Raw genomic sequence first — 18,214 nt, 5'->3', positions numbered from 1 at the left:
AAAAGGGTCAAATCTTCACTATTATCAAATGGGTTTTGACTAGCCTATAAACATTTTGCAAACGAAGTCAAAGAGAAAATAAGATGTAGCCTAGGCCTACTTACATCATTGTAAATCTCAACAGAACACAAGGGTTGACACTCAGCACTTGAAAGACGATCAAGCAAATAAAATTATTATTTAAACGAGAATCATTTTTATTTGAACCGTTTTGCAACACAAATTATAAAAAATTCTCTGTCTCTGATAGCAAATTATTTGGCATTTGAAGAACAAATTACCATTAGGCTATAAATAAACAGTGGTTGCATTTTCAAAGTTTTAAACAAGTAAACAATCTTTCATCACTACAGTGCTAGGCTACACACATACATACACGTGCATAAGAATACATAAAACAGACATTGGTGAGTGTGCATGGATACTGACAAAATGTGTTAACTGAAAATATTTACCAAGTTATATGTTTCATTTGTGCAAATATTTAACAACAGATACTCTTTTTCATTACTCCAATGTCTTTTTTGTCATAAGGCAACATTTGTTTCTTGTAATAATTCCTTTATATTCATTGATTTAATCTTTCACTCACTGCGTACATAAAACACCCCAAAATAGATGTGCCACAATTCTCGTCCTACACTAAAATGTTTAGCAAATGTTTTAAACTAAAGTTAAATTCTAAAAATAAAACGCAAGGCACTGAAATGTTTGCATCATTGTCTCAGTAACATGAATAGTCCATGTATGTCTGTATCTAGATCCTCAATGTGGTGAGTGTAGAAATTTAGGGATCACCCAGAATAACAGCCAGTGTCACACAGCATCCTCTGCAGTATTGTCATTCTGTACTTTCAGTGCCTCTACAACTTCTTTGCCAGGTTCCTCCTGTAGATTGGCTCTTTTGGATTCCTCTTTTGCCTCTTTCTCCAGTAGCCTGTAGTTGATGCCCATTCCGATGAACAGAAACAGACTGCCAACCAGCAGGACAATTCCACAGGCCATGTAAGTATACTTATAGTCATGGTAGATGTCATTGAATTTCCCTGTGAATGTAGACAATTGTCATTTAAAAAGGTCAGTGATTCAAAGTTGGATCCATCAACTTATTATCGAAAAATGTGATACAAGTGATTTAAATTTTATTTCTATAGGGGATAAAAACCCTCTGACAAAATATCTTAATTTGTGTTCTGAAGATGAACGAAAGTCTTACGGGTTTGAAACGGGTGAGTAACAAAAATCATTTTGGGGTGAACTAACCCTTTAAAAGGTTATTCACCCAAAAATGAAAATTCTGTCATCATTTACTCATGTCCTTTCAAACCCATAAGACTTTTGTTCATCTTCAGAACACAAATAAAGATATTTTTAATGAAACCCGAGCGATTTCTGTCCCTCCATTGACAGCTACTTAACTGACACTTTGACGCTTCAAAGAGTTCATAAAGAGATCGTAAAAATAATCCATATGAATTGAGCGGTTTAGTCCAAATTTTCTGAAGAGACTCGATCGCTTTTTATATGATGAACAGATTTAAAGGATAAGTTCACTTTCAAATTAAAATTTCCTGATAATTTACTCGCCCCCATGTCATCCAAGATGTCCAAGTCCTTCTCTCTTCAGTCGAAAAGAAATTAAGGTTTTTGATGAAAACATTCCAGGATTTTTCTCCTTATAGTGGACTTCAGTGGCCTCCAAACGGTTGAAGGTCAAAATTAGTTTCAGTGCAGCTTCAAAGTGTTCTACACGATCCCAGACGAGGAATAAGGGTCTTATCTAGAGAAACCATCGATCATTTTCTAAAAAAAAAAAAAAAAATTATATACGTTTTAATAATAAATGCTTAGGTCAAAGTTTGAACTAATTGTTATATACTTGCACTAGCATATTGTATATGACAATTTAGTTCAAACTTTAACCTGTGGAGGGCAGTAATACACTTAGCAGTGTCTACACTGCTGGAATAAGAGAGAAGAAGAAGAGAGCTAGTTCAAGATGAACATTCATGGTTAAAATGTATAAAATTTAAAAAAAATTTTTAGAAAATAAGTGATGGTTTCTCTAGATAAGACCCTTATTCCTTGTCTGGGATCACGTAGTACGCTTTGAAGCAGCAATGAAACTGTAATTTTGACCTTCAACCGTTTGGAGGCCATGGAAGTTCACTATATGGAGAAAAATCCTGGAATGTTTTCATCAAAAACCTTAATTTCTTTTCGACTGAAGAAAGAAAGACATGAACATCTTGGATGACATGGAGGTGAGTAAATTATCAGGAAATTTTAACTTAACTTTAATTTAACTTTAACTTAGGCTTTTATTCACATATAAACATTCATCAACTCACACATCAGTTGTGGTAAACAGAAGCTCAAGCATGTTTGCTTGACGTGCAAGAACCGTTTGAGCTTCTGCAAGAGGTTTGTTCTCGCGCGTCAAACCGGTTCGGTTGAGTTTCTGTTTATGTTCACTGTTCAATGTTTATATGTGAATAAAAGCCTAAATTCAATTTCAATCTGTTCATTATATAAAGTGATCGTGTCTCTTCAGAAAATTTGGACTAAACCAATTCATATGGATTAGTTTTACGATCTCTTTTTGAACTTTTTGAAGCGTCAAAGAGGTAGATGCATAGCTGTCAATGGACGGAGAGAAATTGCTCAGATTTCATTAAAAATATCTTCATTTGTGTTCTGAAGATGAACAAAAGTCTTACATTGGTTTGGAACAAAATGAGAGTGAGTAAATGATAACAGCATCATTTACAGAATTAATCATAAAACCTCCATGCATAATAAACCATTTAGTTTGCTATTTAAAACTGGACAATTGTTTGAGTATGAGACGTAAACACACTCCATACTCACCTAGTAAAGGAGGCCCCAATAACACTGGCGCACATTCCACAATCGTCACCAGTCCTACAGCACTAGAGAAACGCTGAGTCCCCACGAGATCCATGAGAGTCTCAAACAGCACGGAGCTCAGCCAGCCGAAGGCAAACCCAAAGAAGATCGCGTAAATCACAAATCCTGTGTAGTCTGTGGACACTGGGGCAAGCAGGTGGCACACACCATTAAGGAGAATAGATGCGGCGAAGAAGTATTGCACCCTTGGTCTCACCCATTTAGTGTTGGCGACTATTCCCATTGAAGGTCGTGCAACCATATCTACAAAGGCCAGGATAGAGAGCAGAAAAGCTGCCTTCTCCTTGGGAATTTCTTTACTCTTGGCATAATTACTGAGGAACACAAGAGGAGTGAAGAGGCCGAAGAACATGACCACATTCCCCAGAAGGTAAAGCAAGAAGCCACGATGCTTGAAGAGTGTCAGATCGATAAAACCATTGATGATCTCCATCACGGTCTTTTGCTCTCTAGCTCTGTTGTTACTGTTAGCAGCTTTAACAGCAGGTTGGGGCTTTGGGCCAATGGGCCTCATGAGTGATCCAGCTACACAACAATTAAGCAGAAGTCCACCCAGAATCAAGAAGCTTCCTCTCCAGCCGAACTCGTCAAAGAACCAAGTGTTTAAAGGAGCCAGAGTAGACAAGAAGACTGGGCTACCAGCCATAGCGATACCATTAGCTATTGGGCGTCTCTTATAGAAATATTTTCCGATCATTGTGAGAGCTGGGTTGAGATTAAATGCCAGTCCCAGACCTGGAAAACATCGTAACAAACCGTTAAAAAAGAAAACTGTCCCCCTGGGTGATATTAAAATGTCACAAGAGTGTAACATCTACAGGAGTGCTATTACTACAAATGGAATGGGATAAGAGCAACGGTTTATGTTTCAGAGTTTATTTATATTACGTGTCTTATGTACTAACATCTAAATTAATCATTTGATACAATACACTTATTGTGTACATACATGTTTTTACATTGTACATATATTTAAAAAACACCTGCATGTATTTACAGCTGTTAATTTCTGTAGTTACATCTATAATTACACTGTTGACCCTTCCCTTACACCTTAACCCACCCTTAAACCTACCCATACCACCAAACCCATATCCCACCTCAATAGCAGCAAAAGTGTTTTGCAATACTATGAACACAATAAGTACATTGTACTTATTATTTGATGTAAGTACATAGTAGTTAAAGACACCTAATATAAAGTGTGGCCATTTAAAAAATAAAATATATATATTTTTAATTATACCTCCCACAACACCGACACAGAAGTATAATCCCTCAACGGTATTGCAGAAAGAGGCAGCGACGAGCCCTGCTCCCGAGAGGCAGCCTCCCAAAATCATAATTGGCCGACTTCCATACTTATTGACCAGGATACTGCTGACAGGACCTGGGAATGGGAAATACAAGCTGTCAGAATCTGTGCAAAAAAAATTAAATAAATAAAAAATATTAATTAATTATATTATCAGACAAAAATTAAAATTTGAATATAGAAAGAGATTTTTTTCTTATTTTAAGACAATTGTAAATGTTATTTCTGAAGTTACAGTATACAAAATGATCTTCAAATTGAATTAATCTTTATTTATTTGTTATACAGACTACCGTTCAAAAGTTGTTGTTTTTTTTAAAGAAAGCAATACTTTTATTCAGCAAGGATGCATTAAATTGATAAAAAAGACAATATTTTCATTTTTATTTCAAATAATAAATTTTTAACTTTCCATTAAATAAAAAAATCCTGAAAAAAATATTTAATCAATCAGTTATGTTTATCCCTTTTATTGGTTTTACCCTTGTCCCAAGCCCAGACAATCTTAAAATATGAAAATCCATCATAAAGATATTACAGTAAAATATGGTGAACTAAAAGAACGATATAATCATATGCCACTGCAATATTTGTGTGGAAATTATTATTATTTTTTTCATAATTTTTAGATTAAATGATGACTGTTTTGATAAAGTAAAGCTTTGGTGTACTTGGTTACCAAAGAGATAACAGTGCTGTTAAATTGTTTGCTTGAGATTAAGTATAAGAAGTGTGGAAAAGAAAAATCAATGTACATACTAAAAAAGAACAATGGTTCAAGAAACACCCAATTCCAAGTTATCAGGACAAAATGTAACCCAGGAATTGATTTTATCCATTGAGGATTGATGGGATTGAAAACAGAAAGGATGGGGGAAAAATGTGGCTCATCCTGTCAAAGGACTGTTTCAGAGGTGGAGCAAGTTATTACACCATGATTACAAAAAGACATACATGTATTTTCTTTTAAGCACAGATGAACTGTTCACAATAACAGCAGCAATGTATACAAAAAAAAGGTTGATTTTAATTAAATGTCTAAAGTAGTAGTCTCTGTTCATACCACTAGAGGGCATTGCAGCTCTGTGGGGAAGAACAATAGAATTTGACATTGCATATTACTGCAGTAATCATCAAACTGCAGATTTTGCCGTTTCCCATCATCATCCAGCTAACTGAGGAAAAGATGTTACCTGTGAAATGCAGAGGCTCAAAGACATGCTCAACTAAATCATATTCCAGATGTGTTTCACTCCTATGGCAAACTTTAACCCTAACGAACCTAATGTGTTCTGATACGCCCCTGCAGTAGCAAACACAGTGATCCCAAAGGTATTAGCAGTTACGTGCATGTTTTAAGTCTTTAGTGTACAGAGTCCAAATCCTATCATGAATGTAGGAAGGAAGCCTGCTGCTAATCATGTGAAAACCGGGGAGTGATGGTGAGCGCCTGCACGTCTTCAGCCTCTTAGTACAATAGACTGCCTTGTTTGCCTCTCTAATCCACCTCATACAGCAGGGGAGTCACTGCGAACATGTATGAAAGAACACATTAACATATTTATAAATGTGTTAAGTCATTAGTGTCAGGTACAAGCCCAGTTTACCCCACAACAACTAATAATACCAGTACTTTAAGCAGATTTGTGCAGTTGTGCTGTATAAGAAATATGAGTGAAGTATACATGTAGGACTGCACGAAACTGCGACACTTCTGATGATAATTGAGATTGCAATTTAAATAAAAATAAATTCCATGTTTGCTGTGCTTGTTTGTAGGGCTGCATAATTTGGCAAAAATGTTATGATTATATATATATCTCAATATGGTTATATTAATAATAAAAAAATCACTAAAAACAAAATAATAATAATTTCAGTATTTAAGAAAAATAATATATTTTAAAAAAAATTTACAAATCTATTATTTATGCCTGTCTTTATTTCTTAATTTTTAAACGTTATAAAACAACTCCTCACAAATGAGCCTGAATACTACAAAAGACCAGCTCAATACAGCAACATTGTCTTAACCAATGATGTGAGTCTAGGGCGGGGCTATTTATTTGACCAACCAATGGCAGACGTCTGGAGTCTTCAGGAAACCTGTACCTGTCATTATTTTGTGACGTTATAGTGATGCAGAAATGACAGTTTAGCATTAACTATTCTTTTCTTTTAACTATAACTTTCAGGATAATTTGGTGCATTACTACATTCTATACACTTTCTTTTGTGCATATTTGGTATTAAAACCAGAGTAGATAAAATTAATGTGACTTTAAATGTGGTACGGGCAGTGATTGTACGGCCAGTGATTTTCAATTAGAATATTCACTGACTAAGCCCTCGGGTGACATTAAATCAAAACCCACTCCTGACATATCAGATCAGTCTGCATTCATGTAAATATCCTCATATCTGGACCTCTCTGGCTCCAGGCAAATTACCTCTGGGCTGCCTGGGTCACCGACAACAAGCTTAAATGCACTAGAGGTCTATGTAGGAAGATGTCTTGGCCTAGAATGCCAAAACAACACATCCCTGGAAAAGAAACGAACACCTTCTGACAGTATTTAGCTTTGAGGGGATTCAGACTTCTTTGCAAACGGTGAGTGAGACAGTGGATGTATTCATAAAGAGGCAGAGGGGGCATCAGAAAACAGCTAGAAAGGCAAATGACAGCAAAAGGGGGACCACAACACATGTCAGTCATGAACAGCATCAAACTAGATGCTAAAACAATGCCATTCAGATTTATATGCGAGCATGTGAATTATTATGAATACTGAATATATTACTATGCACACCTCTGCCTAAGTCAGCATAACATTTTAACAGTTATGTCTTGCCTGCAAATATGTTAGTACAAACCATAGCACTACATATTGCGATTCTGTACACCATTGTGTTCTGAACAAAACTCTTGAATTTTCCATGAGTGGTTGGGTCTGTGATCATCTGGGTCATGTGCTCTGTATTGCCCCCTGCATTACCGTATAGGGAATTAGCTCTGCTGGGCCAGAAGGGGCAGTGTAGGAGTATGAGGTCAAATGTAAAGTCATGTGCTTCTCACATGCCATGAGTTCTCAAGGCCATAATGTCAACCCCACTGACATAAACTGAAAGGTCCGTCTTTCAGAAACACATCCTGATTGAGTACCTTATTCTTTGTCATGACAAATGTGAGGGCAAAAAGCTCAACTTTGATGCAAGTATGTGGGACAATGACATATACAGCTTGACTGTCCACATAAAAGAAAAGGAAACATCTTTTAAAAGAAAGGGAAATCACATTGTAGAATAAGAACTATCTATCTATCAAAAAAATACTTTCACTGTTAGTTTCACTCAAACCATCCTTGTTTACATTATAAAAAAAAAAAACCTCATGTAACTTAATTTAACTGAGTTGTTGTTGCTACTTAGTATTGTCAGCTTTACTTAATGTGTTTGTTCAGTCAACTTATCATTGCTGAGTGAAATGCACAAATTAATGTTGACAAAACTAACTGGGCAGTGAATCTGTATTTCCCAGCATACTTTGCAAGGGACTGCATTAGGAGAGTAAATTTAGGGATTAAAGTGTTATTTTATGTGTTCAGTAAAGGGAAAGATTTTTGTCAGCTTTACCTGAATTTATTTTGTTCATATAAATAAATTGTTATTTGTACAAATTACCTAATATAGTTGTGTGGACCTACTTGACACTGCTTTTTTAAGTAAATCCAACAATTAGTTTTTTTTGCATGTATATATATATTCAGAAATGTAAATACCCCCCCCCCCCCCCCCTATAATAAATAAATTAATAGACAGGACAAAAAAACAAAAAAAACAAACAAAAACCAAACAAACAAACAAACAAAAAAAAAAAAAAAAACATTTTTTACCCTCCCTTGGCATTTTGTACATTTGATCAGATATCATTAGAATTTCTTTGGTTATACACTCAAAAAATGATTTGTTGATGCTGTTCGCTTTATTTAAACAACTTATTTTGATTCAACACCATTGTATTAGGTTTCTGGTTCAAATTTAATTGCTTCATGTTAAACTGACTTAAAACGATTACTTTTTGACTTAACTTACTGTTTTCATATTAAAATAACATGTTTCAATCAAATAAATTCAACCAGGACTCAAACAGGACTATCACTTCCCATCATGCTTTGCAAAGGGGCTGATCTGGGAGAGTAAATGTTGAAATAAAGTGTTATTTTAAGCAGTTTTTAGCAACATGAGAAAATGGAGGGACTTTTTAATGTTTACTTTCTATTATGTTGGTATTTAAAAGTTTCTGTTATGTTAATAGTTTTGGGGTTACCATTGTGGTGAAGTGTAGAACATGTGCTTGGGTTATCTAACAATTATCTAACAATAACTAAAGTTATTTAATAATAAAAACAACTATATTGGGCATGCCATAGATGGAATAAACCCATCTTTTGGCTAACACTTAATAAGAGTCTTTACAGAATAAAGATTTTGTAAAAGTTGTGAAAATTGTTCTTGAATGCATCCACTAAATAAACTAATCCATTAAACTGGGTTACTTTTTAAAATTTCTGTTTGATATTCATTTTAGGATAATTAAACTTAATGGTTTTGGACAAAATTAAGAATGTTAACCTGATTCAACTAAATTGCATTGAGTTAACCTTATGTAATAAATTTAAGTTAACTGAAATAATGTTAATTAAATTCAACATGACCAAATTATGTGGAACCTGTTGACATAAAAAAATCTCCTCTCATCTCCTCATCTCTCTCCAAGGAAAACATCTGACACTTGCAGAATAAAGAGCTGACTGGGAAGAAAGACTCCAGAGGGAGATAGAGTTGCCCATTCAGAGCTCAATCTCTCAGCAAAGCAGCCGGTGGCTGATGTCTAAGCCTTGTCTAGCATGCCTCTCGTTTCTACATTTGAATGAATAAGGGTCTTTCACTCACGCCATATCCATTGATAAACTGTGTCTTCATTACCTGTGCCATGATCTCACCACTGGGTTGAATGGACAACAAAATAGCAAGTGACTCATGGGACAGACTTACTGAATTAAAGGACTAGTTCACTTCAGAATAAAAATTTCCTGATAATTTACTCACCCTAGTGTCATCCAAGATGTTTATGTCTTTCTTTCTTCAGACGAAGAGAAATTAAGGTTTTTGAGGAAACATTCCAGGATTTTTCATTCCAGGGTACAACGTGTTGAAGGTCCAAACATCAGTTTCAATGAATAAGGGTTCAATTCCCAGCTGAGGAATAAGGGTCTAATATCTAGCGAAATGTAAATAAATAAAATAAAAATGTATATACTTTTTAACCACAAATGCTCATCTTGCACTATCTCTGCGATGCACTACTCATGATGTAATCATGTTGGAAAGGTCACGTGTGATGTAGGCGGAAGTACCGCAGTAGGGCGAAAAACTCCATCTCATTTTCTCCTACAACTTCAAAATTGTCTGACGTTGTTTTACCTTTTTTGTAAAGGCCGTTTGACTTAGTCTTTGCATGTTCGCTTTGTAGACACTGGATCGGTAGTTTCGCCTACATCACGCTTGACCTTTCCAACATGATTACGTAATGCGTGGTGCATTGCAGATAAGATCGTTTTGCTAGATAAGACCCTTATTACTTGGCTGGGATAATGTAGAGACCTTTGAAGCTGCACTGAAACTGCAATTTGGACCTTCAACCCATTGTACCCCAGTGAAGTCCACTATATGGAGAAAAATCCTGGACTGTTTTCCTCAAAAACCTTAATTTCTTTTATAACTGAAGAAAGAAAGACATAAACATCTTGGATGACATGGGGGTGAGTAAATTATCAGGGAATTTTAATTCTGAAGTGAACTAATCCTTTAACCAACTCAGTTTTAAATCAGTTTCAAACATCTAGTATGAAATTAAACCATTATGATATATAGAGTGTTTGAGAGTTTTGAGTGGAAGAAAAAGGATAAAAAGCAGGAAGACACCACTTACCTCCTCCATACATGACAGCAAGCATGATGGAAGAGATCCAGGACACTTGACTGCTGGTGACTTGGAAGATCATTTCAATTTCCTTGAAGAACACAGTGATGGACTTTGGGAAGGCGTAGGAGAAACCGATAGAAATGAAGGCACCAACCACCACGGCCCAACCCCAGCCCCCCTCAGGAGGGGTGTAGCCCACAGGACCTCCAACAGCAGGTGCCATGGCTCCAGGGGTTTACAAAGTTCTCTCTCTAAAGAAATAAAGAAAATGGTGAGTGAAAAAGAGTTCAAGGTCAAATGTCATTAAAACAATCTGTATGTTTCTAAGGCTCATTGTAAAAACATTTTGACTGCATATTTGAATTGTCACCTTAAACTTAAAAAAAAATAATTTTGTTTTGTTTTTGGAAGAAGTCTCTTATGCTCAAGGCAGCATTTATCTGATCAAAAAATACAGTAAAAACAGTAACATTGAGAAATATTATTACAATTAAATTTTTTTCCCCCTAAAATAACTATTGGTTTTTAGCATGTTGCTATGTGTTTACTAAGTCTCAGGTCTCTAGATATGGCTCAGGTCACTCATTCAATCTAATTCTATAGGATTTTCTCATCCATTTAGAAGGTGAGAAATGTGTGTCTAGTCAGAAAAGCTCCTTTTAAGGATCATTCATGTTTGAGGCACAGGCGGTGTGTGATATGTGACATGCTGAAGTTTAATACCTAGGTTGGGGGTTTGTTCAAATCTCTAACACTAAGTACGAGTAATAGTAATAGTGATTCTAGCACCTCTATTACTTTGATTCATGGGCAGGAAATACAACGTTTTCTGCACAACTAGTCCTCTAAAGGTAAACCTAAAACTTCAAAGCATCACACATCAATAAACATGAATCACCAAACAGCTTCAAGAAATCATTGTGCATACATGTGGCAAAAAAAAGCATTAAAAGGAAACGTAGATGGCACATAAAGACTTGTGGTGCCTTTACATATTAAAGCCTCACAGCCGACCTGAGTGCAACGAGTATTTGTAAAGCCACAGCAGGAGGCTTTTAAAGCAAACATTCCCCCCAAAATGGAAATGTGACTTACATTATTTAAGGAGGATCAGTGGTTTATGTTAGAGAGAGGCACCTTATACCAATATCAGGTTATTTTCCCTATTGGCATTTAAGCCTCTCTACATGTGTTCTTGGATTTGTTTTGCTAGTCCAAACAGCATGATCTTGAGGCATCAGGGCGCCTTGCCATTAGCTGCTAGATTGTTTTTTTAAAAGAACAACTTTCTCATTAAAACAACAATGTGCAGTCATTATCACAAAACAAACCCAGACAAGACCCTGATGCAAAGAGGGTCTTGCATCACCCTGAAGAGGTTTATTTTGTGATAATGACTGGCTGGCTGTGTGATGTCCTCCATATTACACAGATACTTACCAAAAAAAATGAACATGAAATTATTTTAATACATTACCTACTAGTTTGGGGTTGGTGAGATTTATTAATGTTTTTTAAAAAAAGAAGTCCCCTATGCTCACCAAGGCTGCATTTATTTGACTAAAAATACAGTAAAAACAGTAATATTGTGAAGTATTATTACAATTTAAACAGTTTTCTATTTTAATATAATTGAAAATATAATTTATTCCTGTGATACAAAGCTGAATTTTCAGCATCATTACTCCACGTAATCACGTGTCACGTGATCCTTCCTTCGGAAATCATTCTAATATGCTGATTCGCTGAAGAAACAATTATAAATGTCTTTACAGTCACTTTTGGTCAATTTAATGCATCCTTGCTGAACAAAAATATTGATTTCTTTCTGATCCTAAACGTTTGTACTACAGTGTACAACAAAGAATCCATTAAATGTGATCGGTTACATGCTACAATGGACAATTATACAAAAATATTTGACTGCAGAATGACCGACCAATCAGAATCGAGTATATTGACAGCGGCGTATAGTAATTTTTAAGTTATCGTCAAACAGTTTCAAATGTGGCAGAATTACCTGAATTCTTACAAGCTTTCTTAACATATCTCGTCATTAATATAATTTCGAATTAAATTCTTACAAAATGTATTTTGATTTATCCATTATTACATCATTACATCTGGGCTGTTCACTTCAAGTTTGGACGATCTGACAGTTTGATCATGTTGGCAGAGCATATCGTTCCTTTCAGCTGAAGTGCTGTGTGGTTTAAAAAGAAGTGAGAATGAAATGAATCACTTTACAGGTAAAACGGGTCCTTGACACGCCGTCAGGCTAGACATTTTAGCGCATTCAAGCTTAGAATCACACATTCCACACAGAAGTGCTCCTACCTTTCTGGAACAGTCTATAAATTCTCTGCATAAAATAGTCCAAAGTACTCTTCTATTCCACTGTGACGGAAAGCAGCATTTTAAGAGACCGGACTGGGTCAAGGCAAGCCTGTAGTTATGTGAATAATCCAGAGGAAAAACACGGTGGCTGGCCAGTGAAAAAAAATGAACTGCTGAAACTTCTATAGGCCTATGATATGGTCAGCCTTGTCAAACTGTGTCTAACTGAGTTCAGGCCAGCTCTTATTGGCCCCCGATGGCTACAGAGAATTCAAAATAGTTTTCTATTGGCTCCTTGATGTCTGCCACCATGCCCACTTGGGTCCCTGCTCTCCACCTCCTTGTTCTTTGTTTAAGCCACCCATTCAGGACTCTGTTGATGTCTCCATTGGAGGATACAGGTCTCAGTATGGGGTCTTTGAGATAGCATGTACATTGCTTGTTGATTTATTCAATGTACCCAATGTCAACAAACAGCCATAAAAGGCACTGACGCTATTATACTTCCTACATGCTAATTTATAATGAGGTCTGATTCATGTTACTTGTCCTTCAATCAGGTCAAGGAACAAAAAACAATGAATGACAATAAGGATGAGTGTTTGCAGCTGCGCATGAGACATGACACGTACAAAAAACATCACGCACACTGTTTCCTAAGGGTCAAATCCTTTCCTCTGACCACGACAATTGTCTGCAATGTTAATCTCTTTGACATCTGTGAGAAAGATTGCATAAAATGCTCAGAACAAGAGATTTTTTTTTGATTTATCATGCAGTTCAAGGTAAAATCGCTGCAGTGCAAATGCTAACATCAGAGTTAGATGCAATTTCTTAGAATAATTCACAATACTATAAGCTCTATCTATCTATATCTATCTATATATCCCATTAAGAATGATTTATTCCTTGACATATTATGATATGCAAATCAATGATTAAACATCTCTAAACTAGGTTTAATACTGTTAGACATCAAAACCATTCATCAACACACTGTTTTCTATGGAAGCTTGTTTCCGCCACTGAATAAAAAAAATTAAAAAGGTATAATTGACTTTTTATCTCACAAGTTTGACTTTTGTCTCAGAACTGCTTGATGTAAACTCCCAATTGTGAGCTATAAAGTCAGAAATGTGTTATATAAACACCCAATTGCAAGTTATAAAGTCAGAATTGCGAGATATAAAAACACGACTGCTAATTATATTGTCAGAATTGCAAGAAAAAAATGTTAGAATTGCGAGTTTATATCTCACAATTGGGAGTTTATAATGTGAAATTGTGAGTTAATAACTCGCAATTCTGACTTTATTTCTCGCAATTGCGAGTTTATATCTCGCAGTTCTGAGAAAAGAAGTCAGAATTGTGAAATGTAAATCACAATTGTGAGATAAAAAGTCGCAATTACATTTTTTAAACTTATTTAAATGGCGGAAATAAGCTTCCATAGTTTTCAGATACAATTTGATAATACTGTATGAGTAATTCACATTAAACAAACTTTTATATAATAATAAAAACTGATCTTACATCAGTCACATGAGTTTCCTTGAGTTTCATCCCATTTTAATTCTACTTCCTTAAATTCAAATTACATTTGTACACCCTGTTTGCTACCCAAATTCAAATGTTTGATTCAAGAACTAATTGGAATTTAAAAGGAATTCTATTTTCAATTTGGAATGTTGCACAACTCTAAAACCCAGAGTGTTTTCATGATCAGCATCTTCAAGAGAAGCAATTCTACTCAATCTACAGAATTAATGAATCGAAGAACCAAGGTGACAATCTTTTGAGCCATATTTCCCAACCGACAATAAACTGAAGCAATCATTACACTAGTTTTTTTTCCCCCCAATAAAACTAGAACATGCTCAGCTCCACGTATCAGCAGACTCAAACCATTAAACAAGTTCGCCCCAATTCCTGTCTGTGACTTTCAAAGGCCTAGTCATGCTTTCATTTCAGAGTGACTGTGTCCTGGACGTCACACCAAGCCAAAATATTTACTTTCTCTGCTTTGCGTAGTAAAACCTCCACAAAAATGACATCAATCGATTTCTTCTTCCTCTCGGGAAGCTTTGTGCTCAGCCTAGCAATGGGAGGAGCAATTGTGGCCTTTTTTGTGGCGTGTGTGCAACTAAACCTAAACAATGCAAGATCTTATAGCCATACATTCATGGTGGAAAATGCATGTGCGAGGAGAAAAACAGCTGTGATAATAAACATGCCACGAAAAAGGCAGAAAAGAATAGACAAGACAGTGCTCTCCCGTTGAGGTCTCTATTGTTCCACACATCAAGGTTTAATGTGAAAGGAAGTGCTGTGTGACACTCCTAATGGGGTCATATATACCCCATATAGGAAAGAGGAGGTTCACCAGTATGGTTGTCTCTTTCAATCTATTTTTTTACATGTCAAGTGTGACACCGTCAAGTGTGACACTTCATAGCTAAAGGCTAAGATGAAGAAGGGGAGACTTTGACCTTCACAGCTTCTAATTAGCTTTGGTCTGCAGTGAGGTTAATTGTCATCACTCTTGTGAAACATGTTAGACAAAATATTGACAGAATTTAAGCAGCAGTAAGGATTTGATACTAGTCACCTGGATCAGTACCATCTCAGTGTTGGTGTCTTGATCTTGTTGCCTTGGAATCTCGGTCTAAGTCCTGGTTATAGTTCTCCGTCTACTATGTCTCCACAACTCCTGATATCTTTCACTTCATTTACACCTAGGCACCTGCTGTGACATCTTGAGAAATTCAATTAAAAGATGTCAGAGACAGATTGGCATTTACACCTGGGGACAGATTTGCAAAACATTCTTAAGAATAAATTTATTCTTAACTGCTGTTTTTTTTATCTGTTTTCTTAACTTACTTTGTAATTTATGAATATTTTGATTCCCAAAAACATGTTCTTTTCTTTTTTAGATTGTTCTAAAGATGAAACTTAAGAATTCCTGAAAAGAATGTTCTTAAAAATCATTGTAAATAACCACTTATAGTTACAATAACCTCCAACTTAATTTAAATCCTGAAAAGTAAAATGTTTAAATAATTTATTGGGTTGTTTCAAATATTACGCATTACAACATAACACTAGCTACATATATTACTATTAGGGATTAGCTGTCATTTTCTTCTTTATAAAAAAAAAAAAAAAAAAAAGATGTTCTTAGGGTTAGTTCACCCAAAAAATTTCTGTCATTAGTTACTCATCCTCATGTTGTTCCAAACTCGTAAGATCATCTTCAGAACACAAATTAAGATATTTTTTATGAAATCTGAGAGTTTTCTGAACTCCCTATACACAGCAATGTCAAAACCAATTTCAAGGCCCAGAAAGGTAGTAAAGACATCGTTAAAGGGTACATAACACAGTTTCTGCCAATCTCATGTTAATCTTGAGTACCCATAGAATAATAGTGCATCCTTCATATCTCCGAAGAGTCTTTAGTTTGATCAGATTTATAAAAGACAGATACGCTGTACAGAGTCTTTCCGAAAACAGCCGAGCTCCTGGAGGCGTGCAGTTGGCGAAGTCAAAGCTTGACGAGCACGCGCAGCTTTTGTGTAGCGATCAGCTATCGATGTTTAGCTAAACAATTGTATTTAAACACACACAATACACCATCGCATTATCCCTGGATAACTTTTGAATCACTATAATTAATATAGCGTATAGTGAATGATGAATAATGAATTTATGAATTCACCATTCATTTTAACCAATAAAAAAATCGATTGCAATTATCAGACTCAACTTTATCCTTATTTTGATAGTTAAGTTAAGGTGGTTTCTATGGTTTTTTTAATGACAAATAAATATAAATAAATAAATATTTAATGATAATGCGAGAGCACAAATCTCTCAGCTCCACTTAATGCTGGGTACTTCAGGAACCAAGGTTATCTTTCCCTCACAACCAAAAACACACTTCTTTGGTGACATTGTTGATTTCTTAGTCTAAAAACAGTGACAAATCTTTTTCGAGCAAGTCCTGTGCAGGGCTGCTGACGACTTCCGTAAAGCTGAATGAAGTGCGCTGATGGGCTTGCTCTCACTCTTCCGGAAGAAGTGCCCGTATAAGGAATTCCGCCCTTTATTAGGTAATAATCGTACAGAGCCTACTCGAAAAAAACTGTCCGAAACCTGTAAGAAATCTCAGTCCAACTCATTTTTTGAAACGTTGGCCATGTTTAGCATGAGAATAATAATAATAATAACTCTCAGAATGCATGAAATAGCATTAGACCCCATTAAGGTTGAACCACTGTAGTCACGTCGACTGTTTTATTGATGTCTTTACTACTTTTCTGGACCTTGAACGTGGTAATTTCATTGCTTTCTATGGGATATTAAAAAACCCTTTGGATTTCATCAAAAATATCTTAATTTGTGTTCTGAATATGAATATACCTATTTCAATTAAAATGTTAAATGATGATAAATTAATTTTTTTTTTTATTTTACTATTTTTGTAATGTTAAATCTGTTTTTTTTTTTTTACTTTTTAATGATTCTGTCAATGTAAACACCTTGAGTCCAACACAAATTTCCCCTTTGGGGACAATAAAGTGTATTTCAATTTCAATTCAATACTACTGATTACTGAATTACTGATTGGATCAACTGGATCATGTTTTTTGAAAAAGGGAAAAAAAGAAAAAACTTGTTTAGCGTGAAACAACATGAAACTGTTTGAAATGAAGGATACAATAATTTTCTTTATTTAGCTCATAAATCATCAAGTCTTGGTCTGGGATGTAGAGTCTGGTATTGATCTGTTTCAGGGTCTTGCAGTCAAATGCATAACAATCAAGCATGCATCAGTAATTCCCGGCAATGAAATGTATTTTCAGCAAGCTCTAAAGAAAAGAAGAAAATAGAATGACAGATATAAGGCCACGATTAAGACAGAGCAGGGATGAATTTCAAATCATTTTCTACATGCATATCCTGTAAGGACGAATTAGAAACAGTCATGTTAAAATTTTTACATTAAATAGTCACATATTTTTAAACATTGATGCTCACACTCATGAGTGAGTTTGAAAGCGCGTGCCGTGTATGTGCGAGCATCACTGATTATAGTAAGCTCTCTGATTTGTCCAGCAGAAGAGGGCGGTTGACCTTGAAAGCAATGGAGAGAATTGACAGGAGGGAACACTGTTAACAAGGACTGGCCATATATCAAACAGCCAATTTGGATCTCTTAATCCACTGTGGGTCAATTCTAGCCAGGTGGACATAGATCACAGTGGTTCAGAACATATGCCACATGGCTAATGTTTGTCTGCTCGAGTCTCCATCCAGCCCAGCATTGTATTTACACAGAATGAGAAACAAGAAGCAAATGAGGCACACAGCACACTAAAGCATGCACATCAATGTTTGATTACAGAGCCAACATTGCTTATTATACAACTGAAGGCAATGCATTGGGATAATTGCACATTCATCCACAAACAGATTGCATACATGCTGATGCAATCTGTACATCCACACATGAGCTACATATGCAATAATTAAACACCAACGTTCTGAGGAATAGATGTTTAGCAGATTCTGATGTATGAAGTCTTATTTGTTTTTCAGATAACATTTTATTATTTGGAGTAGGGCAATTACATTAATGG

The 18,214-nt window shown here is 35.5% G+C and overlaps 1 protein-coding gene across 5 annotated transcripts in view; it reads right to left on the bottom strand.

Moving 5' to 3' along the window:
- Positions 1-179: 179 nt before the first annotated feature.
- The window catches only part of slc16a1a (solute carrier family 16 member 1a), a 38,900-nt gene continuing 20,865 nt past the window's right edge, over positions 180-18,214 (bottom strand). For 2 of the 5 annotated variants that reach the window (XM_048198992.1, XM_048198995.1), the window contains exons 5-8: positions 10,239-10,483; positions 4,178-4,321; positions 2,872-3,666; positions 180-1,046 (exon numbers count right to left, since the gene is read on the bottom strand). In XM_048198992.1, the coding sequence (XP_048054949.1) occupies positions 817-1,046; positions 2,872-3,666; positions 4,178-4,321; positions 10,239-10,455 (1,386 nt within the window). In that variant the 5' untranslated portion in view covers positions 10,456-10,483 and the 3' untranslated portion in view covers positions 180-816. Of the gene's footprint in view, positions 1,047-2,871; positions 3,667-4,177; positions 4,322-10,238; positions 10,484-12,569; positions 13,019-15,177; positions 16,889-18,214 lie in introns of those variants that run through there. The other 3 variants (XM_048198994.1, XM_048198996.1, XM_048198993.1) reach the window with 3 other exon arrangements.

The sequence above is a fragment of the Megalobrama amblycephala genome, linkage group LG8 (genome assembly GCF_018812025.1).
Source record: "Megalobrama amblycephala isolate DHTTF-2021 linkage group LG8, ASM1881202v1, whole genome shotgun sequence".
Lineage (NCBI taxonomy): Eukaryota > Metazoa > Chordata > Actinopteri > Cypriniformes > Xenocyprididae > Megalobrama > Megalobrama amblycephala.
Note: the sequence above shows the minus strand (reverse complement) of the source record. Positions and strands in the feature narration are given on the sequence as shown.